Source organism: Ailuropoda melanoleuca, chromosome 4, assembly GCF_002007445.2.
Source record: "Ailuropoda melanoleuca isolate Jingjing chromosome 4, ASM200744v2, whole genome shotgun sequence".
Classification (NCBI taxonomy): Eukaryota; Metazoa; Chordata; class Mammalia; order Carnivora; family Ursidae; genus Ailuropoda; species Ailuropoda melanoleuca.
The window spans coordinates 124,323,955-124,347,528 of record NC_048221.1 but is presented as its reverse complement, the minus strand read 5'-3'; the positions used below and the strand labels follow the sequence as shown (position 1 = coordinate 124,347,528).

The window sequence follows — 23,574 nt, the reverse complement described above, 5'->3', positions numbered from 1 at the left end:
ACACGACCGAGAGCATCCTCAACGCAGCCGAGAAGGCGACCCCGGGACGACAGGAAGGGTGTCAAGGGGCTACTCCAGCATGCCGCGCCTGCGCAGTCACCAGGCAGCTCCTCCCCGCGGGGCGTGCTCGTAACGCTGCGCACCCTATCAGACGGCCGCAGGGAGCGCGCCCGCGGCCTCGCCCTCTCTCGCCCCTCCTCTCTCTTTTCTCCTCGGGGCCTTAGACTAGGGCCCGGAGACCCGGAGCGCCACTCTCCGCCCCCGCGTGCCCCTACCCCCTCCGGTGCGCGTGCGCAGAGACGAGCCGCAGGGCGAGGGCGCGAGGGAAGGGCGGGCGTACGTCCTTGCGTGCGTCTCAGGCAGCGCGCACGCCTGCGTGAGAGGGCACGGGGAAAAGGTGGCTCTGGCCGGGGCGGCTCGGCTTCCTGTGGCTATGTAGCTGAGCTCGTCGGCTCGGGGTTCTCCTTCGCTGCCACCGCCGCGGCCTGGAGCGGAGTTTCTGTTCGGGAGAGAGACTGTCCTCACGTCCGTCGCGCTCCCTCGACGGCAGAGCTTGCTCGCTCGCCCGTGGGAGCGTCCCGGCCGAGCAGCCCTGAGGGGGGAGGGGAGGCCATTTTGTCCCGATCGACTCCCCGGAACCGGGCGGAGCGGCTGGGAGAGGCTGCGGAGCCGCGGTCGCCGCCCTCGGAGGCACCGGACGCCGCCACCGTCGGGGCTTCCTCGACGAGGCCGTTCGTAGGTCGCCGGCGCCCTCTCGAGTCCTCGTTTTTCCCACGCTTCCCCGGTACTCCGGCCTGAGAACGCCCAAGTGAGGAGTTGGCCGTAGTGAGAGGGACCTATCCCTTGGGGCCGCCGGCGGCGAGAGCCTGAGCCGCTCCTCCCAATGGCGAAGAAGACGTACGACCTGCTTTTCAAGCTGCTCCTGATCGGAGACTCGGGAGTAGGGAAGACCTGCGTCCTTTTTCGTTTTTCGGATGATGCCTTCAATACCACCTTTATTTCCACCATAGGTAAGACCTGTGGGAAGATGGTGTACGGTCTGGGTAGCTGCAAACCGTTTCTTTTACTCCAGACATCTTGCTTCCCGTAATAAACGCCTTTGTTTCAGTGATTCCGATTCCAGGCGATAGACCCAAGTTACTGTTTGAATCGACATCGAGCTTGCTGGGGCGGGGTCTTCCCATGCTTTCCATCCGGTCTTTTGCTTTCAAGTCTCCTACTCTCTTCGTTGCCTCTATTGCAAAATATGCAGCATTAACCACGTCCCAGAACGCTGTTTCTTTAAGCGACTGGACTGGTTTTTTCCATATTTGTGTGGCGTTACTAGATGTACGATACTTGTAAGGGGTTTATTTTAGTGGTTGGGATTGAAGCCGTATAGTAGTCATTTGGTAAAGGCCTGAATTTATACTTCAGGGCAAAGAGAAGATTCCATATGGTCATAACTTAGAGTAAACTTGAGGGTTTGTGTGAGGAATAATTAAAGCAAATTAGAGGGGAAAAGTGAGTTCCCCCGCGTTGACTAATCCGTTGATGTGTCAAACAATCGGAGGCTCTTCGTGCTTGGGGTGGGACTCAATGGCATGTTTGCCTCACAGTGCTTTTCCAGACATCAACAGAAGCAGTAATCTAAAAGAGATGATCAGTTTCTGTCCTCAGACCCGAAAGAATGAAGTTCTCCCTTGTATTTGACTTTACGCTACAATTTACAGGAAAACATTTGGCCAGTCCTAGCTCTAGAACTTCTCATGTACTTTCACCTCATGTTTCAGAATTACTTAGTGTGGAAGTAAGAACTAAAGATTGACCTTTTTAGTCGGTTTCCCGTTTTGGAAAAGAAAAGGGACGGCTCTAGGAAAGTCCCTTTGGACTCTGGTTAGAAAATTTAGTGGAATTAACACGACTTGTGTTAAACGAATTGTATGTGAAAACCGTCCTCCCCCCCCCCATAAATATCTTAAAGGACACATGGTTGCTCCTGTCGTTTGGAGCCCAGCACTCAGCACTGGGGGGGAATACAGTGAAACCCAATTATAAGTGTAACTAGTTTTATGTTTTAGACGATTTTAAAAAGCAGCTGCAGTCTTTCCTGAACTCTGAGAATTGTCAAAATTAAGCTGATTTCAATTTATAGCGTTACTGGAATGGTTGATTTGGATTTCTTACGACAGAATTTTTGTCAGCTACTTAATTCATTCTTACAAATTATGCTGAAACTAAATTGATCATTTAAAATAGATTTTAATTTTACTCTTCCTTTTTTGGGGGTGGATAGGAGTCATCGCAATAATTATTTCATATGTACGATACTATTTTGACCTGTCATAAATTTCATGAAATTTAGAACTTGTTCTCTGCTTGTGGATTAGCCCCTCCTACCACTAAGTTTGCTCTTAATATTCCACTTTTAGCTGTAGCTGGGTGGGTCAGGTGGTTAGATAGTTCAGCAAATATTTATTGAGCACCTAGTGTTAGGCACGGTTTTAGGTACTATAAGTGGTGAACAGAATAGACCCCTTGAGCAGTCTCCTGAGGACCGAGTGTGGGAAGTGCTACAATAGGGATGAGCGTAGGGAGGAGGGGTGACTAGCCTAAATCATGGGCAGTCTTGAGTAGGCATGCATGGAGATGATGTCTGAAATGAAGCCTGAAGGACATTGGACCAGAGGGAAGGGATAGGATCTAGAAATTCTGGAAAAGGGAGCACAGTATAAACCTGTAGTAAGATCAAGGATTTAATTTGTGTGGGCAACTTTAACCTGCCATTCTTTAACCTGCCATTGAGAAGGGTGGGGTGGAGAGCAGGAAGCTATGCATTAAGCCCCATCTATTCCAGTTTTTTTTGTAATGGGTACATACCCACAACTAGAACTTAATCCTGTAAGATAATGACACAATCTTGTGTAGTCCTTTTTTACAAAAAAGTTTTATTTATTTTTTTAGTAATCTTTACACCCATCATGGGGCTCGAACTCAGAACCCTGATTATCAAGAGTTTCACGCCCTTCCAGCTGAGCCAGCCAGGCATCCCTTGTGTAGTCTTTTTATTAGGGAAAATGTATGGTGTTTTTGGTTTGAGCCTGGTGTGTTGGAATCCTACTTCCACAGGCTGTGGGCTTTGGCAAGTTACTTAACCTTGTGTGTTTCAGTTTTTTCTTTAAATAGGACCTACTACATAGGGTAGTTGTGAGGATTTTATGGGTCAGTGAGAGTAAAGCGTCTAGCATGATACCAGGCACACTGTAGGAGCAGAGTGCGTATTAGCTAGATATAGAATGAGTATCCCTTTGGCTTTTGAAGTGCAGCAGAACAAGTTATTTTAGGGATTGAATGCCCTGTGCACAGTGGTCATTCAAATCCTTGTTAGGGCTCTGCTAAACAATTTCACATTAGACTCTGAAACTTTCATATTTTGTTATAAAAATATTTGATGTTTGGCATTTTGATATAGAAGGTAGGTTGAAGAGCATGAACTGAGAAATGAATAAATAACGTAAGTGTAAAATTCTGAGCATAGCTCCGACATGTATTGCATGTACTACTCTGTGTGCAGGTTTAGAAGTCTGTTGTCTTAAACCAGTGCTGTTTAAAACAAACATAATGTGAGCCACATGGATGATATTTTTTGGTATTAAAAAAGGTAAAAAAATATTTTTTGCACTAAAAAAAAGTGAAAGAAGGGGGTGTCTGGGTGGATCAGTCAGTTGAGATCTGACTCTTGATTTTGGCTCAGGTCTTGATCTTGGGGTTGTGGGATTGAGCCCTGCTTTTAACTCTGTGCTTAGTGGGGAGTCAGCTTGAGATCCTCTCCCTCTGCCCTCCCTCCCCCGTGTGTGCACAAGCTCTCTCTTTCTAAATAAATAAATCTTGGGGTGCCTGGGTCGCTCAGTCGTTTACGTGTTTAACTCTTGGTTTGGCTCAGGTTGGTTGTGAGATTGGGCTGTGTTGGGCTCTGGGCTCAGCATAAAATCTGCTTGAGATTCTGTGTTTTCCTCTGCCCCTCCCCCTGTGCTCTCGTGTTTGTGCACGCTCTCAAAATAAATAAAAAATTTTTAAAAAAGATTTTATTTATTTATTTTTGTGAGAGGGGGAGAGGAAGAAGCAGACTCCCTGCCGGGCAGGGAGCCTGATCTGGGGCTCAATCCCAGGACTCTGGGATCATGACCTGACCCAAAGGCAGATGCTTAGACGACTGAGCCACCCAGGCACCCAAAATAAATAAAATCCTTAAGAAAAAATAAATCCCTTTTTTTTTTTTTAAAGATTTTATTTATTTGAGGGAAATAGAGCACAAGCAGGGGGAGGGGCAGAGGGAGAGGAAGATGCGGACTCCTCACTGAGCAGGAAGCCTGATGTGGGGCTCGATCCCAGGACCCTGTGATCATGACCTGAGCAGAATGTAGACACCCAACCAACTGAGCCACCCAGGCACCCCAGAGAAAAGAAATCCTAAAGAAAAAGTAAAAGAAGAATTTATTTTTTATTTTTTAAAAGGATTTACTTATTTTAGAGAGAGCGTGTGCACGTGGGGAGGGTGAGGGGCAGAGGAAGAGAGGGAATCTCAAGCAGACTCCCCGCTGAGCTCAGGGCTCAATCCCACAGCCCTGAGATAATGCCCTGAGCTGAAATCAGGAGTCAGACACTTAATCGAATGAGCCACCTAAGTGCCCCAAAGAAGAATTAAATGATAAATTTTAACTCATTTCTATCCCAAATGTTATCATTTTATTATGTAATTAAAATTAAGAAAATGTTGACATATTTTATATATATTTTTTGCAATGTGTATGTTATACTTAAAGCTAATTTCAATTTAGATTGGGTACATTTCAAGTGCTTGACAGTCGCATGTGGCTGGTGGCTACCATATTGGACGGTACATATCTGCCTAGTCTGAACTAGCTAGTTGGCTAACGTGCAGATGACTAGAAATGACTTTGGATGTATACTACTTTTACTTTTTTAAAAAAATTAAAATTTTATCAGTAGACTAGTGTTTTTTTTCCTTTGGCTTTTTAAAAAACCTGGAGCATTCTCTAATTATGAATGATAATGAAATTTGAGTTGTTACTTGATTGTTAAAACCTCCTGAGATTTGAATAGGTAGTTACCTTGCTAGGTGAGTATTCAGAAATAAATACAAGTAAGTATTCAGAAGGGCCAAACTGTCAATATTAGGCAGGCCCTCATTTCAGGCAGAATCATTTTAGTTGTTCCTTGGTCATTGATTCTTGGAAGAAAGAATTTTTATAGGCTTATTGTGCTTATAGTATACTCAAAGACTACTGTATTTAAATTTTTCTGTGTACTTTTAATTTCCATACATTTATATCAAATTATGTATGATTTTTATGGTCAGATTTATTGCAGACAGAGCTGCAAAAATAAATTACTGATTTGTTTCACACTCAACATTCTCAGAGAGAATCCAAGGGCACTAGATACACAAGGCAGGGGTGGGTTGGTTTGTTTTTGTTTTGGTTTTTTTTGCTGATAGATGCTAAGCACACCTAGAAGAGTCTCTTCATTTAATAGGTGCTTGATAAATCATGAATGAAGGAAGAGATGCAGACAGACAAGTAGTACAAAGTCAGGATCCTCTAATATAGAATAGGGGCCAGTTTTATTTTAATATTTTCCTTTCTATCTCCTTTCTGAGCATTATATATGTGAAGTAGATTGGGATCTTTGCTTAAGAATATTAGCTATTTGGCTAATAGAGTAATTTTAGGGTAAAACTGGCCTTGGAAATTCAAAGATTGAGAAATATTTGTTAAAAGAGGGTTATTGGTTTTGGACGAGCAAATTTTGGTGGTTGATTTGGTTATAACCCTCTTGGCAGTATGAGGTCAGGAAAACATTATGCTTTAGTGATATAGTAATTACATGGACTTGCCCCAAGGCAGAAATTTTTAGTGTACTGTCTTACTGAATGTGCTACTTTTTGGTGGTGGTAATCCCTCACTCCACGTCTAGAATTACTACCTTTTCCATAGGGAATTTATTTCGTTGGGAAAGGAGCGTCTGGGCTCCATGCAAGAAGTTAAATTGGTGAAGACTCTTGCCCCTGGGAAAGGTATATGAATGCACCCTTTTGTTGTCTTTCTGAGTGTTTTTGCTAAGCTTTGGAAGAGTAGGTTGATTCCACTAGCCTTCATTTAAGTATTGGTGGATTAAATTGAACTGAGCCCATTTATATGGGGAGGCTGCTTTTTAGAGAAATGAAAAAAAACTCTGACATATTAAACCTGTCTGAGCTTTGCTGTTATTCTCAGCAGCTACGGGAATTCCAGAATGCCTAATCATTCATTTGAACATGCATTTTTAGGATGATCAAAAACTATCCAGACATTTTTCCCAAGGAAGATATACAAATGGCCAGTAAGCACATGAAAAGATGTTTAACATCACTAATCATTAGGGAAATGCCAGTCAAAACCACTATGAGATGTTACCATTCGGATGACTGACTTATCACAAATGAACTTTGTTACACAATTACCTGTTCAAGTTCTTTCACCCAGAAGTGGAATTGCTGGGTCATGTGGTAATTCTATTTTTAAGTTTTTGAGAAACTACCATATTTTCCACAGTTTTACATTCCCACTATTACTGCACCAGTGTTCCAATTTCTCCACATTCTCACCAACACTTACTATTTAGTGGCATTATTCATAATAGCCAAATGGTGGAAACAACCCAAATGTCCATGTGAATGGACGCACAAGATGCAGTATTGTATACATAGAGTGGAATATCACTCAGCCTTAAAAATGAATGAAATTCTGGTATATGCTACAACATGGCTGGACCTTGAAAACACTGTGCTAAATGAAACAAGCCAGGGGCGCCTAGGTGGCTCAGTCCTTACGCGTCTGCCTTCGGCTCAGCTTGTGATCCTGGGGTCTTGGGATCGAGCCCTGCATCAGGCTCCTACACTGGGAGCCTGCTTCTTCCTCACCCACGCCCCCTGCTTGTGTTCCCTCTCTCGCTGTCTGTCAAATAAATAGATAAATAAAATCTTTAAAAAAAAAAAAATGAAACAAGCCAGACCAAAAAAAAAAAAAAAGGACAAATACTGTGTGAAATCATTTATATGAGGTACCTAGAATAGGCAAATTCATAGAGAAAGTAAAATAGTGGTTACTGGGGACTGGGTAATGGGGAGATATTGCTTAATTTGTACAGATTTTCAGTTAATGGGGGAATTATTGCTTAATGGTACTGAGTTTCAGTTTGGGGAGATGGATATTGGTGATGATTGTATAACAATTAGAAAATAATACCACTGAATTCTATGCTTAAGTATGGTTAAAATGCACAAAAAGGCAAATTTTCACTGTATGATTGCATTTATGAGGTATCTAAAGTCAGATTCATAGAAACAAAGTAGAATGGTGAAAGGTAGAATGATAGTCCCCCAGGGAGTGGGGGAAGGGGGAAATAGGGAGTTGTCTAATGGGTATAGAGTTCCAGTTTTGTAAGATGAAAAAGTACTGGAGATCTGTTGCATAACAGTGTGAATATATTTAATGCACTTAAAACTTGTTAACATGGTGTCATGTATATTTTTACCATAGTTTAATAAGGTAAATTTTATGTTATGTATATTTTACTAAGAATCCAAAAAACAGAGCTACCCAACACTTCACCCAATTCCCTGTTAAGAGCATTTGATCACACCCAGTGTTCTGGGATCGAGCCCCACATTAGGCTCCTCTGCTGGGAGCCTGCTTCTTCCTCTCCCATTCCCCCTGCTTGTGTTCCCTCTCTCGCTGGCTGTCCCTGTCTAAAATAAAATCTTTAAAAAAAAAAAAAAAGAGCATTTGATCACAGATAGCCCCTCATTGTTCCATGTGATAACTACTGTTAACCAGTGGTCATTGAGTCAAGAGGACCTTTTATGGTATTTTACCACACTTTAGTGTCATTGGTCTGTACTTTCAGATACTGAAGACAGGTTTGTCTTTTTGTTGTGTGTTATCTATGTAGAACTTCTTGGAATGTTAGAATCATGAAATATTAATGCAGGAAAGAACCCTGCAATTAATTTTAAGAGTCAGGAAACACACTGGTGAGGTGAAGGAAGTTCCAACAGATTGTATGACTAATTAGTGAAAGAGTTTTGTTTTGTTTTGTTTTTTTGAAAGGTTTTATTTATTTTAAGAGAGAGGGCACGCATGCGCAAAGGTTGGGGGGAGGAGCAGAGGGAGAGGGGCAAGTAGGCTGACTGCTGAGTGTGGGGCCCAAGGCTGGGCTCTGTCTCACCACCCCACCGCAAGATCTTGACCTGAGCCAAAACCAAGAGTCAGACACTTGACTGAGCCACACAAGTGCCCTGAAAGAGTTTTGACTAGAATCTATATCCAGTTCTGTCTATGGCCATGTTTCTCATTCAGAGAATTTCATTGTTTTGTTTGGGAAAAAAAAAATGGATAATTCTTCCTACTCATAAATTTCTATTTGAAAAGTGGAGTTGCTGTGGTTTTCTGCTTTGTTTTTGTATTTGTTTTGGCAGGAGTGAGTAAGAGTAACAAGTAGCACCAAATATCAAAAAGTTGGTTCAGGTTACTTGTACTTTGCAAACCCAGAGCATAACAGAGCAGAGCTAATGGAAAATGTTAGGGATAATTACTTTCATTTCCAGAATCATGGTGTATAAGATGTGGCAAAGGAAATACCAATACTCCTGTTTGGTTTGTAAAAGAGAAGGAATGATTGGAGAAATACTGGTAATCTCTGTCAGGTTTTAACAGTACCAATTTCCCCAGTCAGTGCTGTGGTAGGAGCTGTGATTAATAGAGAAGTGTAAGGGCTGCTTGAGTGTCGATTTACAAATTAGAAACTGTTATTTAGCATAAAATATAAATTGTGTGATTAAAGAGATCTGCATGGGAAAATTGCTTATGGAGATGGTTCAGTCATAAATGAACAGTTTAAAGCTACAGAGCATGTTAGTAGAACATTTTCTGAACCAGAAAGACTGATAAAAGTCTTGTAAATTTACTTCCTCCAAATAGATGAATATTGTGGGCTAATAAAATACTTTTTTTTTTTTAAGATACTATTTTTGGGTAATCCCTACATCCAAATGCTTGAATTTACAATCCCAAGATCAAGAGTTGCATGCTCTACCTATTGAGCCAGCCAGGTGCCCCTGGAATAAAGTTTTAAAATTTGGGTTATAAGATAAAGAATTTGAAAAGATGGTTAGAATAAAATTTTGGTGTAGAAAACTCACCTGAAGGGAAATTTGAAATTAGAAAAAAATTTCTTCGAAAACAGTATTTTGGATTATAAGCAAAAGTGATTTATCCTTCTTTCCAGAGATGAAAAATAATTTGTTTTTTGAGGAAAACAGCAACTGGTGTTAGAACATTGAGTTTCCAGTATGACCCAGAAACAGAGCATCCAACGTTGTAAATCATTAGAAAATAGAAAAATCAGTATTCCGGAGACCCAAAAAGTACAACGTATCAAAATCAGAACAGGACAGTGTGGATTTGTTTCTTTCATATCAATAGCAATGCTTATGCAGACTTTTTTAAATTGAAATTTTTAAGGCAGTTGTAGATTCACATGTAGTTACAATACAGAGGGATCCCTTCTACACTTTACCCAGTTTCTCCCTATGAAAACATTTTTCGAAACTTTAGTATAATATCACAACCAGAATATTGACATCTGGCATGGTACACCAGTCTTATTTCTATTTCTCAGTTTTGTTTTCATTTGTGTGTGTGTGTGTGTATTAAATTTGCTACAGTTTTATCACTTGTGTAGGTTAATGTCACCATCACTGTCAAGATACTGAACGGTTCCAAGGTGCAGGGATCCTTAGTGTTCTTTTAACTATTCTCCTGCCCCCATTTATTTCCTCCAGGAATTTGTTTTTCATTTGTAAAGTTTTGTCATTTCATAAATGTTATATAAGTGGAATCATATAGGATGTAACCTTTGGGATTGGCTTTTATTGACTTAGCATAATTCTCTGGAGATTCATCCAAGTTATGTATATCAGTAGTTCTTTTTTATCGCATAGTATTCTGTGGTATGCATTCACCACAGTTTAACCATTCACCTGTTGAGGAACGTCACAGCTGATTCCAATTTTCGACTGTTATAAATAAAGCTGCTATGAATATTTTGTATAGGTTTTTATATGATCATAAGGTTTCATTTCTCTGGGATAAATGCCCAATAGTATAATTAGTAGGTCATATGGTAATTGCATGTTTAGTTTTATAAGAAACTACCAAACTGTTTCAGAGTGGCTGTACTATTTAACATTCCCACCAGCAGTGTGTGAGTGATCTAGTTTCTCTGCATCCTTACCAGCATTTGGTGGTGTTACTATTTTGTATTTTGCTATTCTGGTATGTGTGTAGTGATACTCTCATTGTGGTTTTAATTTGGATTTCCCTGCTGGCCAGAGGTGTTGAAAAATCTTTTTATGTCCTTATTTACCATCTATGTATCTTCTGATGAAATGTCTGTTCACGTCAGTTGCCCATTTTCTTGGATTGTTTGTTCTTACTGTTGAGTTTTTTTTTTTCTTTTTAAGATTTTATATTTTATTTATTTGACAGAGACAGCCAGCGAGAGAGGAAACACAAGCAGGGGGAGCGGGAGAGGAAGAAGCAGGCTCCCAGTGGAGGAGCCTGATGTGGGGCTCCATCCCAGAATGCTGGGATCACGCCCTGAGCCGAAGGCAGATGCTTAACGACTGTGCCACCCAGGCGCCCCTACTGTTGAGTTTTGAGAGTTCTTATAATATTTTAGATACTAGTCCTTTGTTGGATGTATGCTTTGCAAATATTTTCTCCTAGTCTTTAGCTTATGTCTTCTTCATGTGGATACTTATAGAGCACACAATTTTAATTTTGATGAGGTCTAATTTTTCTTTTTATGGATCATGCTTTTGATGTCTTAAGAACTTTGTTTAGCCCTAGATCCTGAAGATTTTCTTCCATTTTTAAAGAAGAGTTTATTTATTTGAGAGAGACGGGGTGAGTGCGTGCCTGAGCAGGGGGAGAGGCAGAGGAAGAAGCAGGCAGGGGAGCACCAGGCAGGGGAGAGGGAGAAGCAGGCTTTCTGCTGAGAAGGGAGCCTGATGTGGGGCTTGATCCCAGGTCTCTGGGATCATGACCTGAGCAGAAGGTAGATGTTTAACGACTGAGCCACCCAGGTGCCCTGAAAGGTATTTAAAATTAATTTTTATCAGTGATATATAATATTTGAAATAAAATACTGCTAAAATATTTGTAGTAACTGAGGCACCTGAGTGGCATAGCGGTTAAGCATCTGCCTTGAGCTCAGGTCATGATCCCAGGGTCCTAGAGCCGCATCCCTCTCCCTCTGCCCTTCCCCCACCCCACTCATGCACAGGTGCCTGTGTGCAAGAGCTCTCTTACTCTTTCTCTCTCTCAAATAAATAAAATCTTAAAAAAAATAATAATAAAAGATATATAGCAACGAAGAAAGGAATCTTTTGTCCCATCCCTCTCCATCCCCGGGTCCTGCTCTTGAGAAGCATCCTCTGGCTCTTCTGTTACCTACCTTTATTTTCTTTTTTTCATATGTATTTATTATTATTATCTATTAAGTAAGCTCTATGCCCACTGTGGGGCTTGGACTCCACGACCCCAGGATCAAGAGTCTCATACTCTACTGACTGAGTGAGCCAGCCAGGTGCCCCCTACATACCTCTTTTCAAATTATATGTCTATATAGCCATCTCTTGAGTCATTAATTTAATATTAAATGATAATTTTAACGTTTTATAATCTCATCCCACTCTTTCTCCTTTTTGTTAAATTGGTTTCTTGTGGTTCCATTAATATGCCCATGTAAATATTCCTTGTCAAGCCAAATAGTTAAGACTCCCCTCTCCTCTGAAGTTAGAAGTTCTCTTTGATTAATTTGCTTTTACCCATTGTCTTCTTACATTCTCCAACAACTTGTCAGAATGATTATCTGTACACTCAAATCATCAGACAGATAATCTTTTTTTTTTTTTTCCCCTTCCTGGACACACTTCTAGATTTTTTTCTCCTTCCTGCTTCAATAATGGATTGGTTATTAACTAGGCCTGTTGTACAGCTATTGCCTTGGGAATTCCCTTAGTCACCTCTTCTGTGTGATACTGATTTTGTTTGTTTGTTTGTTTTTGTTTACGGCCTTGGATCATTTCATGGTTTAGTAGCTTCTTGAAAAAAGGGTGCACGGCAAAGGAAATTTTTTGAGACTTTCCATTTTTGACGATGTCTTAATTCTTTTTCACTCAATGAAGGTTTGACAGGGATTGGGATTCTAGGTTGAAAAATAATTCTTCTTGATTTTGAAAGCATTAGTGTGTGGTTTTGTAGTTTCTGATATTGCTAGTAAGTCAAGTACCGCTCTGATACTTTATACATTATTTGTGGCCTAGTTTGTCTCTGGAAGTTTTTAGGTTTAAAAAAAGTTTTGAATTCCTGGTAATAAATTTCACAATGATATATCTTAGTGGGTGGGATCTTTTCTTAATGAACCCATTTTTCTAAATATTTGGTGGGTCTTTCTGGGTTTTTCTTGCATTTTTACCCCTTATAATTTTCTTCCTCCTTTTCTGTTTTTAATTGGTTTTTGGACTTCCTGGATTGATTGTGTAGTTTTCCGTTTTCCAGCTTTGTTCATTTGTTTTACTTTCTGGAAGATATCCTCGATTTTATCTTCTAACTTTTCTATTGAAGGCTTTATTTCATCTGTCATATTTTTAAATTTCTAGTAGTTTTTTCTTGTTTATTTCTTGAAATTTGTCTTTTAAAATGTTCTCTTTTCGTGAATACAGTATTTTTTTCCTGGAAGATAGTTTGTTTGACATTTTCTTCTATTTCTTGGTTGTTTTTTTTCCTTCAAGTTTTCTGTGCCCTTCCCCCACATTTGTTTTATTCTGCATTTTATTTTATTTTTATGTAATTAAAAAAAATATTTATTTATTTGAGAAGGAGAGTACAGACAGGGGGAGTGGCAGAGGGAGAGAGAGAAGCAGGCTCCCCACTGAGCAGGGAGCCTGATGTGGGGCTCCATTCCAGGACCCCCAGGATCATGACCTGAGCCGAAGGCAGACACTTAACCAACTGAGCCACCCAGATGCCCCTATTTTTTTTTTTTATCTTTTATTTATTTTTTTGTTTGCAGCAAATAAGGAGATCACAAGGTTTATTCTATATTTAGAGGCCTTTCTCAAATGATTGGTAATTTCAGGATATATGTTCATAATTAAGATGTTTGCAAGCTCTGTAAGCATGGGTGGGGCTTTTTAAACTCCCTGTTTTTAGTCTCCTCTCCACACTACATTGAGCCTCTTGTTCTTGAATTCGAAGTGTATCTATTTTATATTTTCTAGAGAATAAACCTTTAGATTGCTGCCTTAGCCTTGAGGAGTGGTAAAATCTGGCTAGGTGAGATGGAGGCTAGGTCTTGGGGTGTCCTTACGTAAACCTTTAGTCAGGCCTTCCCTTTCTGCCTGGTGCCTGATGCCTCCTGCTTTAAAACCTTTCCAGGGTTCTGAGACATGAATTGGCTTGCTCCTCTTTGGTGTCTTCAGTGGACCCTGAGGTCCTAAGATTATTTTGTCTTCTTGTATTATGATTAGAATTATGATGTCTATTTGTTTATTTATTTATTTAAATATTTCCTGTTTTCCGTACTGTTTTAGTGTGATTTTGGAGAGAATGGGTCAGAAAGATCTTTCTGTACTACCTTAACTGGAATTTGAAGTAATTAAAAAATTATTTATATATATATTTATTTATTTAAGGGATCTCTAGCCACCAATGTGGGGCTCAGACTCGTGACTCTGAAATCAAGAGTTGCATGCTCTTCCAACTGAGCCAGCGAGGCACCCCTGGAATTTGAAGTAATTTTCGACTCAAAATGATATTGACTCCACTTTTTTTTTTTTTTTTAAAGATTTTATTTATTTATTTGACAGAGAGACAGCAAGCGAGAGAGGGAACACAAGCAGGGGGAGTGGGAGAGGAAGAAGCAGGCTTCCAGCCAAGGAGCTTGATGCGGGGCTCGAACCCAGAACGCCGGGATCACACCCTGAGCCAAAGGCAGATGCTTAACGACCGCGCTACCCAGCCGCCCCTTGACTCCACTTTTTAACTCAGAACATCCAGTAGAGTTAGGGATAAATGATATTTTGCTATTGTTTTTTAAATATCCAGCCCATTCTCAAAATATTGAAGTTTTTGTTACTTAGGGTATAATCAGATGAATGTGGTAGAGAATCAGACTAGTTTGTTCAGAAAGTGTTATTTAAAGGAAACAGTTTTGGTTTAGATATATAATTCTTGGCTGATTTACTTGGGGGGAAAAGGAGTCTTCTGCTTTTGATGTGTACTATTTTATAAAATACTGAACAACAGATGATTCAGCAAATTCATAATCTGTCAGAAGATTGCAGTGTGTCCCATATATTTTAGCACTTGGCATAGAATGATAAAGTATCTCACTCTTGATTTTGCTGGTTTGAGACTGCTTAGTGAGCATTTATTCTTACAAAGTGTGAGTTTAAGTTATTCTACCTCTTTATATATTCTTAGTCTTATAAAAAATGCCTTTGCCTTCCTTAAATCAGAAATTAACAGAAAGGGGCGCCTGGGTGGCGCAGCGGTTAAGCGTCTGCCTTCGGCTCAGGGCGTGATCCCGGCGTTATGGGATCGAACCCCACATCGGGCTCTTCTGCTATGAGCCTGCTTCTTCCTCTCCCACTCCCCTGCTTGTGTTCCCTCTCTTGCTGGCTGTCTCTCTCTCTGTCAAATAAGTAAATAAAATCTTTAAAAAAAAAAAAAAGAAATTAACAGATAAATATGAATTTTTAAAAATCCTCTAGTATCTTTTTGCATATATTTGTTTGTGGGGATATATTCTCAGCATAGTAAATGGGCAGGAGTGTTATGGAAGGTAAATATAATATCAAAATATTTGCTCAAACATTAGCTCTCTGCCTAAGTGAGTAAATTTTAAAAACGTTTTTCTTTTAAAAAATTGAAAACCTGCAGAAAAGTTAAGATACTTACTACAGTGAATCCCCTTATATGCTTCCTCTAGATTTGCCAATGGCACGTATTTTGCTACATTTCCTTTTATGTCTCTTAAGAGAGTTTATTTTGTGTATGATGTGGTGTTTGATTCAGAATAGTTTAAAGATACATATTTCAGGGGCGCCTGGGTAGCTCAGTCGTTAGGCGTCTGCCTTCGGCTCAGGGCGTGCTCCTGGCGTTCTGGGATCGAGTCCCACATTGGGCTCCTTCGCTTGGAGCCTGCTTCTTCCTCTCCCACTCCCCTGCTGTGTTCCCTTTCTCACTTGCTGTCTCTCTGTCAAATAAATAAATAAAATTAAAAAAAAAAGATACATATTTCAAGGGGAGCATAGTCATTATTTATTTAAAAAATGTTCTTTTAAAGATTTTATTTATTTGACAGAGAGGGAGCGAGAATACAAGCAGGGAGCATGCTGCAGGCGGAGGGAGAGAGAGAAGCAGGCTCCCCACCAAGCAAGGAGCCTGTTGCGGGGCTCGATCCCAGGACCCTGGGATCATGCCCTGAGCTAAAGATAGACGTTTAACCGACTGAGCCACGCAGGCGCCCCCATAGTTATTTTTTAAAAAATAAACTAGGAGGGGTGCCTGGGTGGCTCAGTCATTAAGTGTCTGCCTTCAGTTCAGGGTATGATCCCAGGGTTCTGGGATCGAGCACTGCAGCGGGCTCCCTGCTCGGTGGGAAGCCTGCTTCTCCCTCTCCCACTCCCCTTGCTTGTGTTCCCCCTCTCTCTGTGTCTCTCTGTCCAATAAATAAATAAAATCTTAAAAAAAATAAATTAGGAAATTAGGCTATAAGCCTTTACAGTTACTGTTTATTAAAAAAAATTGAGATTTTACAAAATGTGTAGGGCATCTTGTGTGAGTACCAGGGACGTAGTGGTGAGTATTAAAGACTTGGTGACTGCTCTTGCAGAGTGGCAGCTCTACAGGGGAGGGAGTGGTTGAAAAGTACCAAAATACTACTACTTTCTTAGCACCTAAAGTTAGAATCTGATTCGCAATACCTTTGCTGTTTTTTTTTTCTCTTCTAAGACATTTTGTGTTGTGAGAAATATAAGCTTTATGCCTTTTAAGATACGTTATTTTTCTATTTTATTTTCTTATGTAATTACAGTTGCTCTACCTTAAGAATGATGTAGAGTTTTTTTAAGGTGGAGAATTTTAACGGCCAACTTAGTAACGCTACATTTATCTAAGGATTCCAACACTGCAGTACTTGATGTTTTCTTAGTGTCTTACTGACTTTGATTTTTTTTTTTAAAAGATATTATTTATTTATTTGACAGAGAGAGACAGCCAGTGAGAGAGGGAACACAAGCAGGGGGACTGGGAGAGGAAGAAGCAGGCTCCCAGTGGAGGAGCCCGATGTGGGGCTTGATCCCAGAACCCTGGGATCACACCCTGAGCCGAAGGCAGATGCTTAACAACTGTGCCACCCAGGCGCCCCTGACTTTGATTTTTAACCCCATTTTATTAAACCCAAAGCAGTTAAGAAGCTGCAGACTTTTGTTGCCATGCGGATAACATGTCTAGCCAGAAAAAAATGAGACCAAGTAGACATTTAGGGAGGAAACCTGAAAACTAAAATGAAGATTAAAGATTGTATTACTGTACCATACAGTTACAGATTTGTGAACTGATGATTATCAGCTAGAAGAAGTTCTTTGTCTTTAGTAGTTTCTCTCAAGGTAGAAAGTTTGGTATATTTTGCACATAAAAAGTGACTTAAGTTTTGGTACCTTACATGTAATCAGAGTTTAACTTTTTGTGGACTATTTTTTCTACAAGATGCTGAATAAATGATTTATCATAAAATAGTAAAACATTTCTTATATTCAAAAAGATTTTAAAAATGGGATCATCTCTAGAAGAGTGAGGCCTGAGGGTGCATATAATCCAAAGAGAAAATTTATGAGCCTGGCTAAGGTAAGCTTAAGATTGATTTACTACTTCTCAAGTTCTAGGATTTGTTGTAAGGTTATCCTTTGACATGCGAGTGAAGCAGTGTGAGGGTAAATATATGGATTTTTTGCGTATTGAATGATACGGTAAGAGAAATAATTTCTCTGTTTTAAATGGACTCAAAGGGTCTGCACAGATGTCTGAATGAGTGTCAGAGCAATAAATAGCATCTTAGTCAAACTAGCTTATACCTAACCTTTAAGATGGATTTCCAGGAGGTCAGCCATGGTCTTATCTTAATATGCCTCCCTCAAAAGTAGTGGACTTGTTGATCATAAGTCAGAGAGGATTTGATAGTTTGTATTTCTCTGTGCAATAAAATATTCTAATAAAAACACTAAATAGTAATATCTTATATAACACAGGTAACTATAAATTAAGCAATATGTGGACTGTACTTTTGAGGTTGTTTGTTTCTATTGGTTAATTTATACTTTTAAAGGAATAAAAATAAATTCAATATTAACCTGGTAAACTCTAGCGTAACTAAGTTTTACACTATAATATGACTTCCCCTCACTTTTTCTTGATCTTCTGAAAATTTTTCCTTATTAAGATGTTTTTATATTTAGGTATTACAACTTACAGGACTTTTTTTCTTTTTTCTTTTTTAACACAAGACACTTTAAACTTTCTTTAGCTCCCAACAAATATTTTCTTGAGCTGATTTCAACTTTTTTTTTTTAGGTTATGCTATGTAACAGGCATTGTTTATTGGGTTGTTGGTGACAAGGCAATATCTTTATATGAATGCTCTTACCCTTTGCTCTAGGTTGTGAACTTCCTGTTTAATGATGATTTTCAACTCCAGTAGTGATCTAGTTAGGCACAGTTTGCTCTTTCAGCATTTTCTTTGGTCTCAGGGAACATCTCCATCCTTGACATTCTGTCTACCCTTGGAATACTTTTGCTCCATAAAAATGTTCCTGCTGAAGGGATTCTTCTAACATTTTTTCCTGATCTCTTAATGAATTTTAGTAAATTACTGAGTTTAAAACTGCTCAGTTGAGTGAGAATTTTTTAGGGAACTGTATTCTCAAATACACCTTGTTTTATCATCTGTTAAGTGAATTTGTTGATTGATGGGAATGAGTGGCTACAAGAAAAGAATTGGAAGTCTTAAATGTTAATTTTAAAGAACACATCATAGCTAACAATTTCAAGAGTAAATACATTTTTTGTTAATTTGTCTTTGACTCTTTTACTGTAAAACATGTCTTCCTGAAAGCAGTGGTGTTGTGTGCTTGCTTGGTGTGGCATGATTGTATATTATTTTGTAGATTTTGACATACACCATGGAATAATATTATAGCTTGACTCATCTTTCTGGCTATTTGTCAGTTAAATTTTCTCATATAATTGCCATGAATCTGCTTCAGTGGATGATTTGCTTTTAGGCAGTGTTTGGCCTTCCCTTACCATTGTAAAATTTTGGACAGTCTGTGGTGGGTTGATTTCCTTTAAAGATGATAAAAAATGATCATTTTTTTTTTTTTTTTTGAAATGTGCAGTGTCTGTGAAGCCAGTGTTTCCAAAGTGTGGCTCCCTTAACAGCAGCACCAGCATCACCAGGAAACTTGCTGGAAATGCAAATTCTCATGTTCCACCTCTTGATGTTTTAAATCAGAAACTCCTTGGGTAGGGCTCAGCCATCTATCTGTGTTTTGATAGAGCCCTCCAGATGATTTTGATACAAGCTAAAGTTTGATAACCAAGATTGTGCAGTTGACCCTTAAACAACGTGGGGGTTAGGGGCTCCAACCTCCCTGTGCTGTGGAAAATCTGTGTGTAACTTGTGACTCCCCCAAAACTCAACTGCTAATAGCCTCCTGTTGACTAGAAGCCTTACCAGTAATATAAACAGTTGATTAACATGTAATTTTATATGTTACATACTATATTCTTACAATAAGGAAAGCTAGAGGAAATAAAATGTTATTGAGAAAATCATAAGGAAGAGAAAATACATTTGCAGCACTGTATTTATAAAAAAAAAAAAATGCATGTAAGTAGACCAGTGCAGTTCAAACCTGTGTTGTTCAGGGGTCAACTGTACTATTATATAAATACATCTTAGAAATAGTTGTATTTTCCCCCTTCTCCTGTAATGTATCTTACGTTACAGGACATCATTTCTCATCATTGTTAGTTTCTTCATTTTTTAAACTGTTGCATGGTGTTCCATTAGCTGTATCACAGTTAGTCAACGCGTCTGTCCTGCATTTATTGTCATCTTGGGTCTGGGGTGTCAGGTGTTTAGAAACATGTGGTGCCAACTGTGAAGGGGCTTTGTATGATCTGGCAGTGAACTTTTTTTTTTTTTTAAGATTTTATTTATTTATTTGACAGAGAGGGACAGCGAGAGAGGGAACACAAGCAAGGGGAGTGGGAGAGGGAGAAACAGGCTTCCCGCCAAGCAGGGAGTCCCATGCGGGGCTCGATCCCAGGGTCCTGGGATCATGACCTGAGCCGAAGGCAGACACTTAACGGCCGAGCCACCCAGGCACCCCTGGCAGTGAACTTATACTTCACCCTGTGGATGGGGTAGTGAGTGGCAGGGTTAAAGCCGTGTCACGTATGTATGTATGTATGTATTTATTTTTTTAATTTTTAAGTAATCTCTAAACTCAGCATGGGTCTCAAATCCACAACCCTGAGATCAAGAGTTGCACACTCCACTGANTGAGTTGGCCAGCCAGATGCCCCTTTTCCACATTTTTTTTTTTTTTTTTAAGAGAGAGAGGACTCAGTAGGGAGAGGGCAGGGGGAAAGGGAGAGGGAGCGAGAATCTTAAGCAGGCTCCATACCCAGCGCAGAGCCTGATGTGACCCTGAGATCATGATCTGAGCCACAATTAAGAGTTGGATGCTTAACCAAGTGAGCCACCTGGGTGCCCTGTGCCTCTTTCTTTCTTTCTTTCTTTCTTTCTTTCTTTCTTTCTTTCTTTCTTTCTTTCTTTCTTTTTCTTTCTTTCTTTCTTTCTTTCTTTCTTTCTTTCTCTTTCTTTCTTTCTTTCTTTCTTTCTTTCTTTCTTTCTTTCTTTTCCTTTCTTTTCCTTTCTTTTCCTTTCCTTTTCTTTCTTCTTCTTTTTTTTTAAGATTTATTTATTTGACAGAGACAGCCAGCGAGAGAGGGAACACAAGCAGGGGGAGTGGGAGAAGAAGAAGCAGGCTCCTAGCAGAGGAGCCTGAATGTGGGGCTCGATCCCAGAACGCTGGGATCATGCCCTGAGCCGAAGGCAGACGCTTAACGACTGCACCACCCAGGCGCCCCAGTGTGCCACATATTTCCGATGCTGCCACTGGTTGGGTGAATTGGTGTCATTAACAGAAAATATGTGAGAAAGAGCAGGTCAGAGGCATGATAAGTTTTTGAGTTGGGTTATGTGCCTGTAGGGTATCTAGTAGATGGTAGGTATTTGTATAGCATGTCTGGGAGGTAAGGAGTAGCATCTAGTCTGGAGAAAGAAAAGCAGTTTAAGTCATGGTGAAGTAAGAAGAGAAGACCTCCAAAAACTGCAAGGAATACCAACATTCAGGTGTAGACAGGATAGGAATCCAGCAAGGAAATGAAAAAGTAGTGGCTAGCGTGGTAAGGGAGGAACAGTGTAATGAAAAGAACATGGATTAATTAAATTAATATCTTTGTTGTCGCTGTTTAATTTCAGGCAGGTTTTAAAATCTTTTGGAATTTTTTTTAGACAGAGGCTAATAATGCGGACCTTGTAAACCTGATTGGATTAAATGGAATGATAAGCCCGCTATAGGGCTGGACCATTTTGTGACTTAAAAAGACTTTATTGAAAAATATCTTTTAGGGGCACCTGGGTGGCTCAGTTGGTTGAACGTTTGACTCTTGGTTTTGGCTCAGATCCTGAGATCAAGCCCTGCCTTGGGCTCTGTGCTCAGTTTAGAGTTGGCTTGAGATTCTCTTCTTCTCCCTCTGCCCCTACCCCGGCTTGTATGTGCACGCACACGCTCTCTCTCTCTCTCTCTCTCTCTCTCTCTCTCTGTAAAATAAATAAATAAAATTTAAAAAGAAGAAAAGTATCTTTTACATGAGTGATTTCTTTGGATACATAATCCGAGGATGGTTATAAAGACTAGATATAGTCTATAGACAATTTGATTTGCTATTCTTATTTTTAGTTGAAAGAGCTGATATTTAGCCAAAATCTTTTTTAGCATTTATCTCTTCTGTTGATAATTTTAAGCAGCCATGTTTCTTCTCCACATCAAACATCATACCTCTTTAAGTGGAACCCATTGAAACCTCAAAATCTCTAACTACCAACAGCTTACAGTTCTAGGAGCTTTCAGAAAAGGGGTGGAGTTGGAGTTTTTTCTGAATGCGACATTTTCTTTGGTTTAAATATTTTTATTCTGTGGTAAATTACTGTAGTCAGTGCCTTTACCCCTGGGTCAGGAAGGTGATTTCCAGTAATAGGTGCATTTGTTTTTATTTGAGTTATATTCATTTAAAATTTACTTCTAAAAAGTAATGCCTATTAATTTAAAAATACAGTATTAAAATGATAACATAGAAAGGGTAAGTACTGTGGTACCTCTCTTCCTTACTGCCTATCCTTGGCTCTGCATCCTCAATGTCTTTTTGGTGGCAGTACTTTGCAATACATTTGTGTATTAGGAAGTGACAACCCCTTGCCTCCCAAGAAATCCCACGGATTGGCTTAAACAATAAGAAGTTTGAAGCTGTGCCATTTCGAGGGTCCGTTTGCTAAGTGGCTTGGCAGTCTCGACAAGAGCCCCAGTTATTTTCCATCCTGACACTCACTCAGTAGTGTTTCCCTAGGTAGCTTTCCTCATCGTGTGGAGATAAGCTGCAGCAATTTTAGGCTCCAGACATACTGAGGCATAATATCATCCTGAAGGAGGAGGACCGTTTCTTTCTTGTGTCTCTCTTTTCCCTTCCAACTTTTTATTTTGAAAACTTTCAGACCTACTGAAAATTTGGAGGAATAGTACCACTCTTCATATATATACCCTTAATGGGGGTTTTCTAGTAACATTTTGCTGCCTTTGTGCACTCACCCATTTTGTGTTCGTATTTCTTTTATTTGCTAGGCCATTTGAAAATTTGAAAGTAAGCTGCAGATATGACACTTCATCCCCAAATACTCCAGTATATATCAGCTCAAAATAAGAATGTTCTCTTGTATAACTTAGGTACCTACAATATTATAATTATAGTTGAGAAATTTAGTATTAGTCAATTATATTATATGTTTTGTAGTCCTTATTTAAACTTCCTCAACTGCTTTGACTTTTTTGGAGGATGGTTGGCAGTGGAGGTGTCCAAAGTCCAGTTCAGGATATTGCATTAAATTTAGTTGTCCTGTCTCTTTACTTTCCTTAATTGAGAACAAAACAGATCATGACATTGACATTTTTGAATGAGTATAAATATTTTTTAATAGAACGCCCCACATTTTGGATTTGCTTCTTCATGATTAGATTCAAATTAAACATTTCGGCAGATACACTAGGTAATCTTTTTCAACTCATCACATCAGAAAGTGTGCATAATGTCATTTTGTCTATTATTGGTGATAATAAATTTGAGCCCTTGTGTAAGATATAATCTGCAAATTGCTAAGATATTTTTCCCATTTGTAATTAATAAGTAATAGGTGTGGTGATGCTTTGAGACTGTTTGAGTATTGTATTCTCTAATAACATTTTACCCAGTGGTTTGATCCATGAATGAATCAGCGATTACATTTGGGGTTTCAAAAAAATATTTATTTTTCTCTTATTTCTTTTTATCTTCTTTTAAGAGCATAAAAACTCTGACCAGAGTCCTTTGGCCAGCTTACTTTCACTTTTCATTAGCCAGAATTGCAGTAACATGGACAAAATTAAATGAGCATTTTCCTGACTTAAAAAAAAAAAACACCAAACTCTATACACAGCCATAATAGGGTTCCTTGATCTATTCTTTGCAGTCTTTTCTTTCTTTAAACAAATTCCAAAAAAAACTTAATAACGATTTGTAGTTTAAATAAAGTTAAACAGTACTGTATGAGACTCACTATGAAAAACAGAGGTTTCCTCTACCATTGTTTCCACTATGAGTCCTGTTTCCCTATCACAGCCCTTCCAACTCTTTGCTAATTCTCCTGTATGTACCATCGTATTTCTAAATAATATTACATTGGTGTTTATCAATTTTAGACATTATCTGTTGATTTCCTTTTGTGGAATATGAGAGTTTCAGCCCAGAATATTGGCTCCAGAATCCATGCTGCTGATTTGTCTTCTAAGAGGTGAATATTCTGTTTTAGAGATGCGGCTGGGTCTCTTATTTGCCATATATGTCTCCATAATAATAATAATAACAATAACAATAATTCCTCCTCTTCTTTTTTTTGAGAGAGAGAGAGTGGCGGGGGAGCAGAGGGAGAGAGAATCTCAAGTGAACTCTGCTGCTGATCACAGAGCCTGATGCAGGGCTCAGTCTCATGACCCCAAGATCATGACCTGAGCTGAAACATCAGATA

General features: G+C 39.4%; 1 protein-coding gene across 1 annotated transcript in view; it reads left to right on the top strand.

Moving 5' to 3' along the window:
• The first annotated feature begins 347 nt into the window (after nt 1-347).
• RAB10 (RAB10, member RAS oncogene family) overlaps nt 348-23,574 on the top strand; it is a 79,901-nt gene continuing 56,674 nt past the window's right edge. The window contains exon 1 of the mRNA XM_002913788.4: nt 348-1,010. Coding sequence (XP_002913834.1) covers nt 884-1,010 — 127 coding nt within the window. The 5' untranslated portion in view covers nt 348-883. The remainder of the gene's footprint in view (nt 1,011-23,574) is intronic.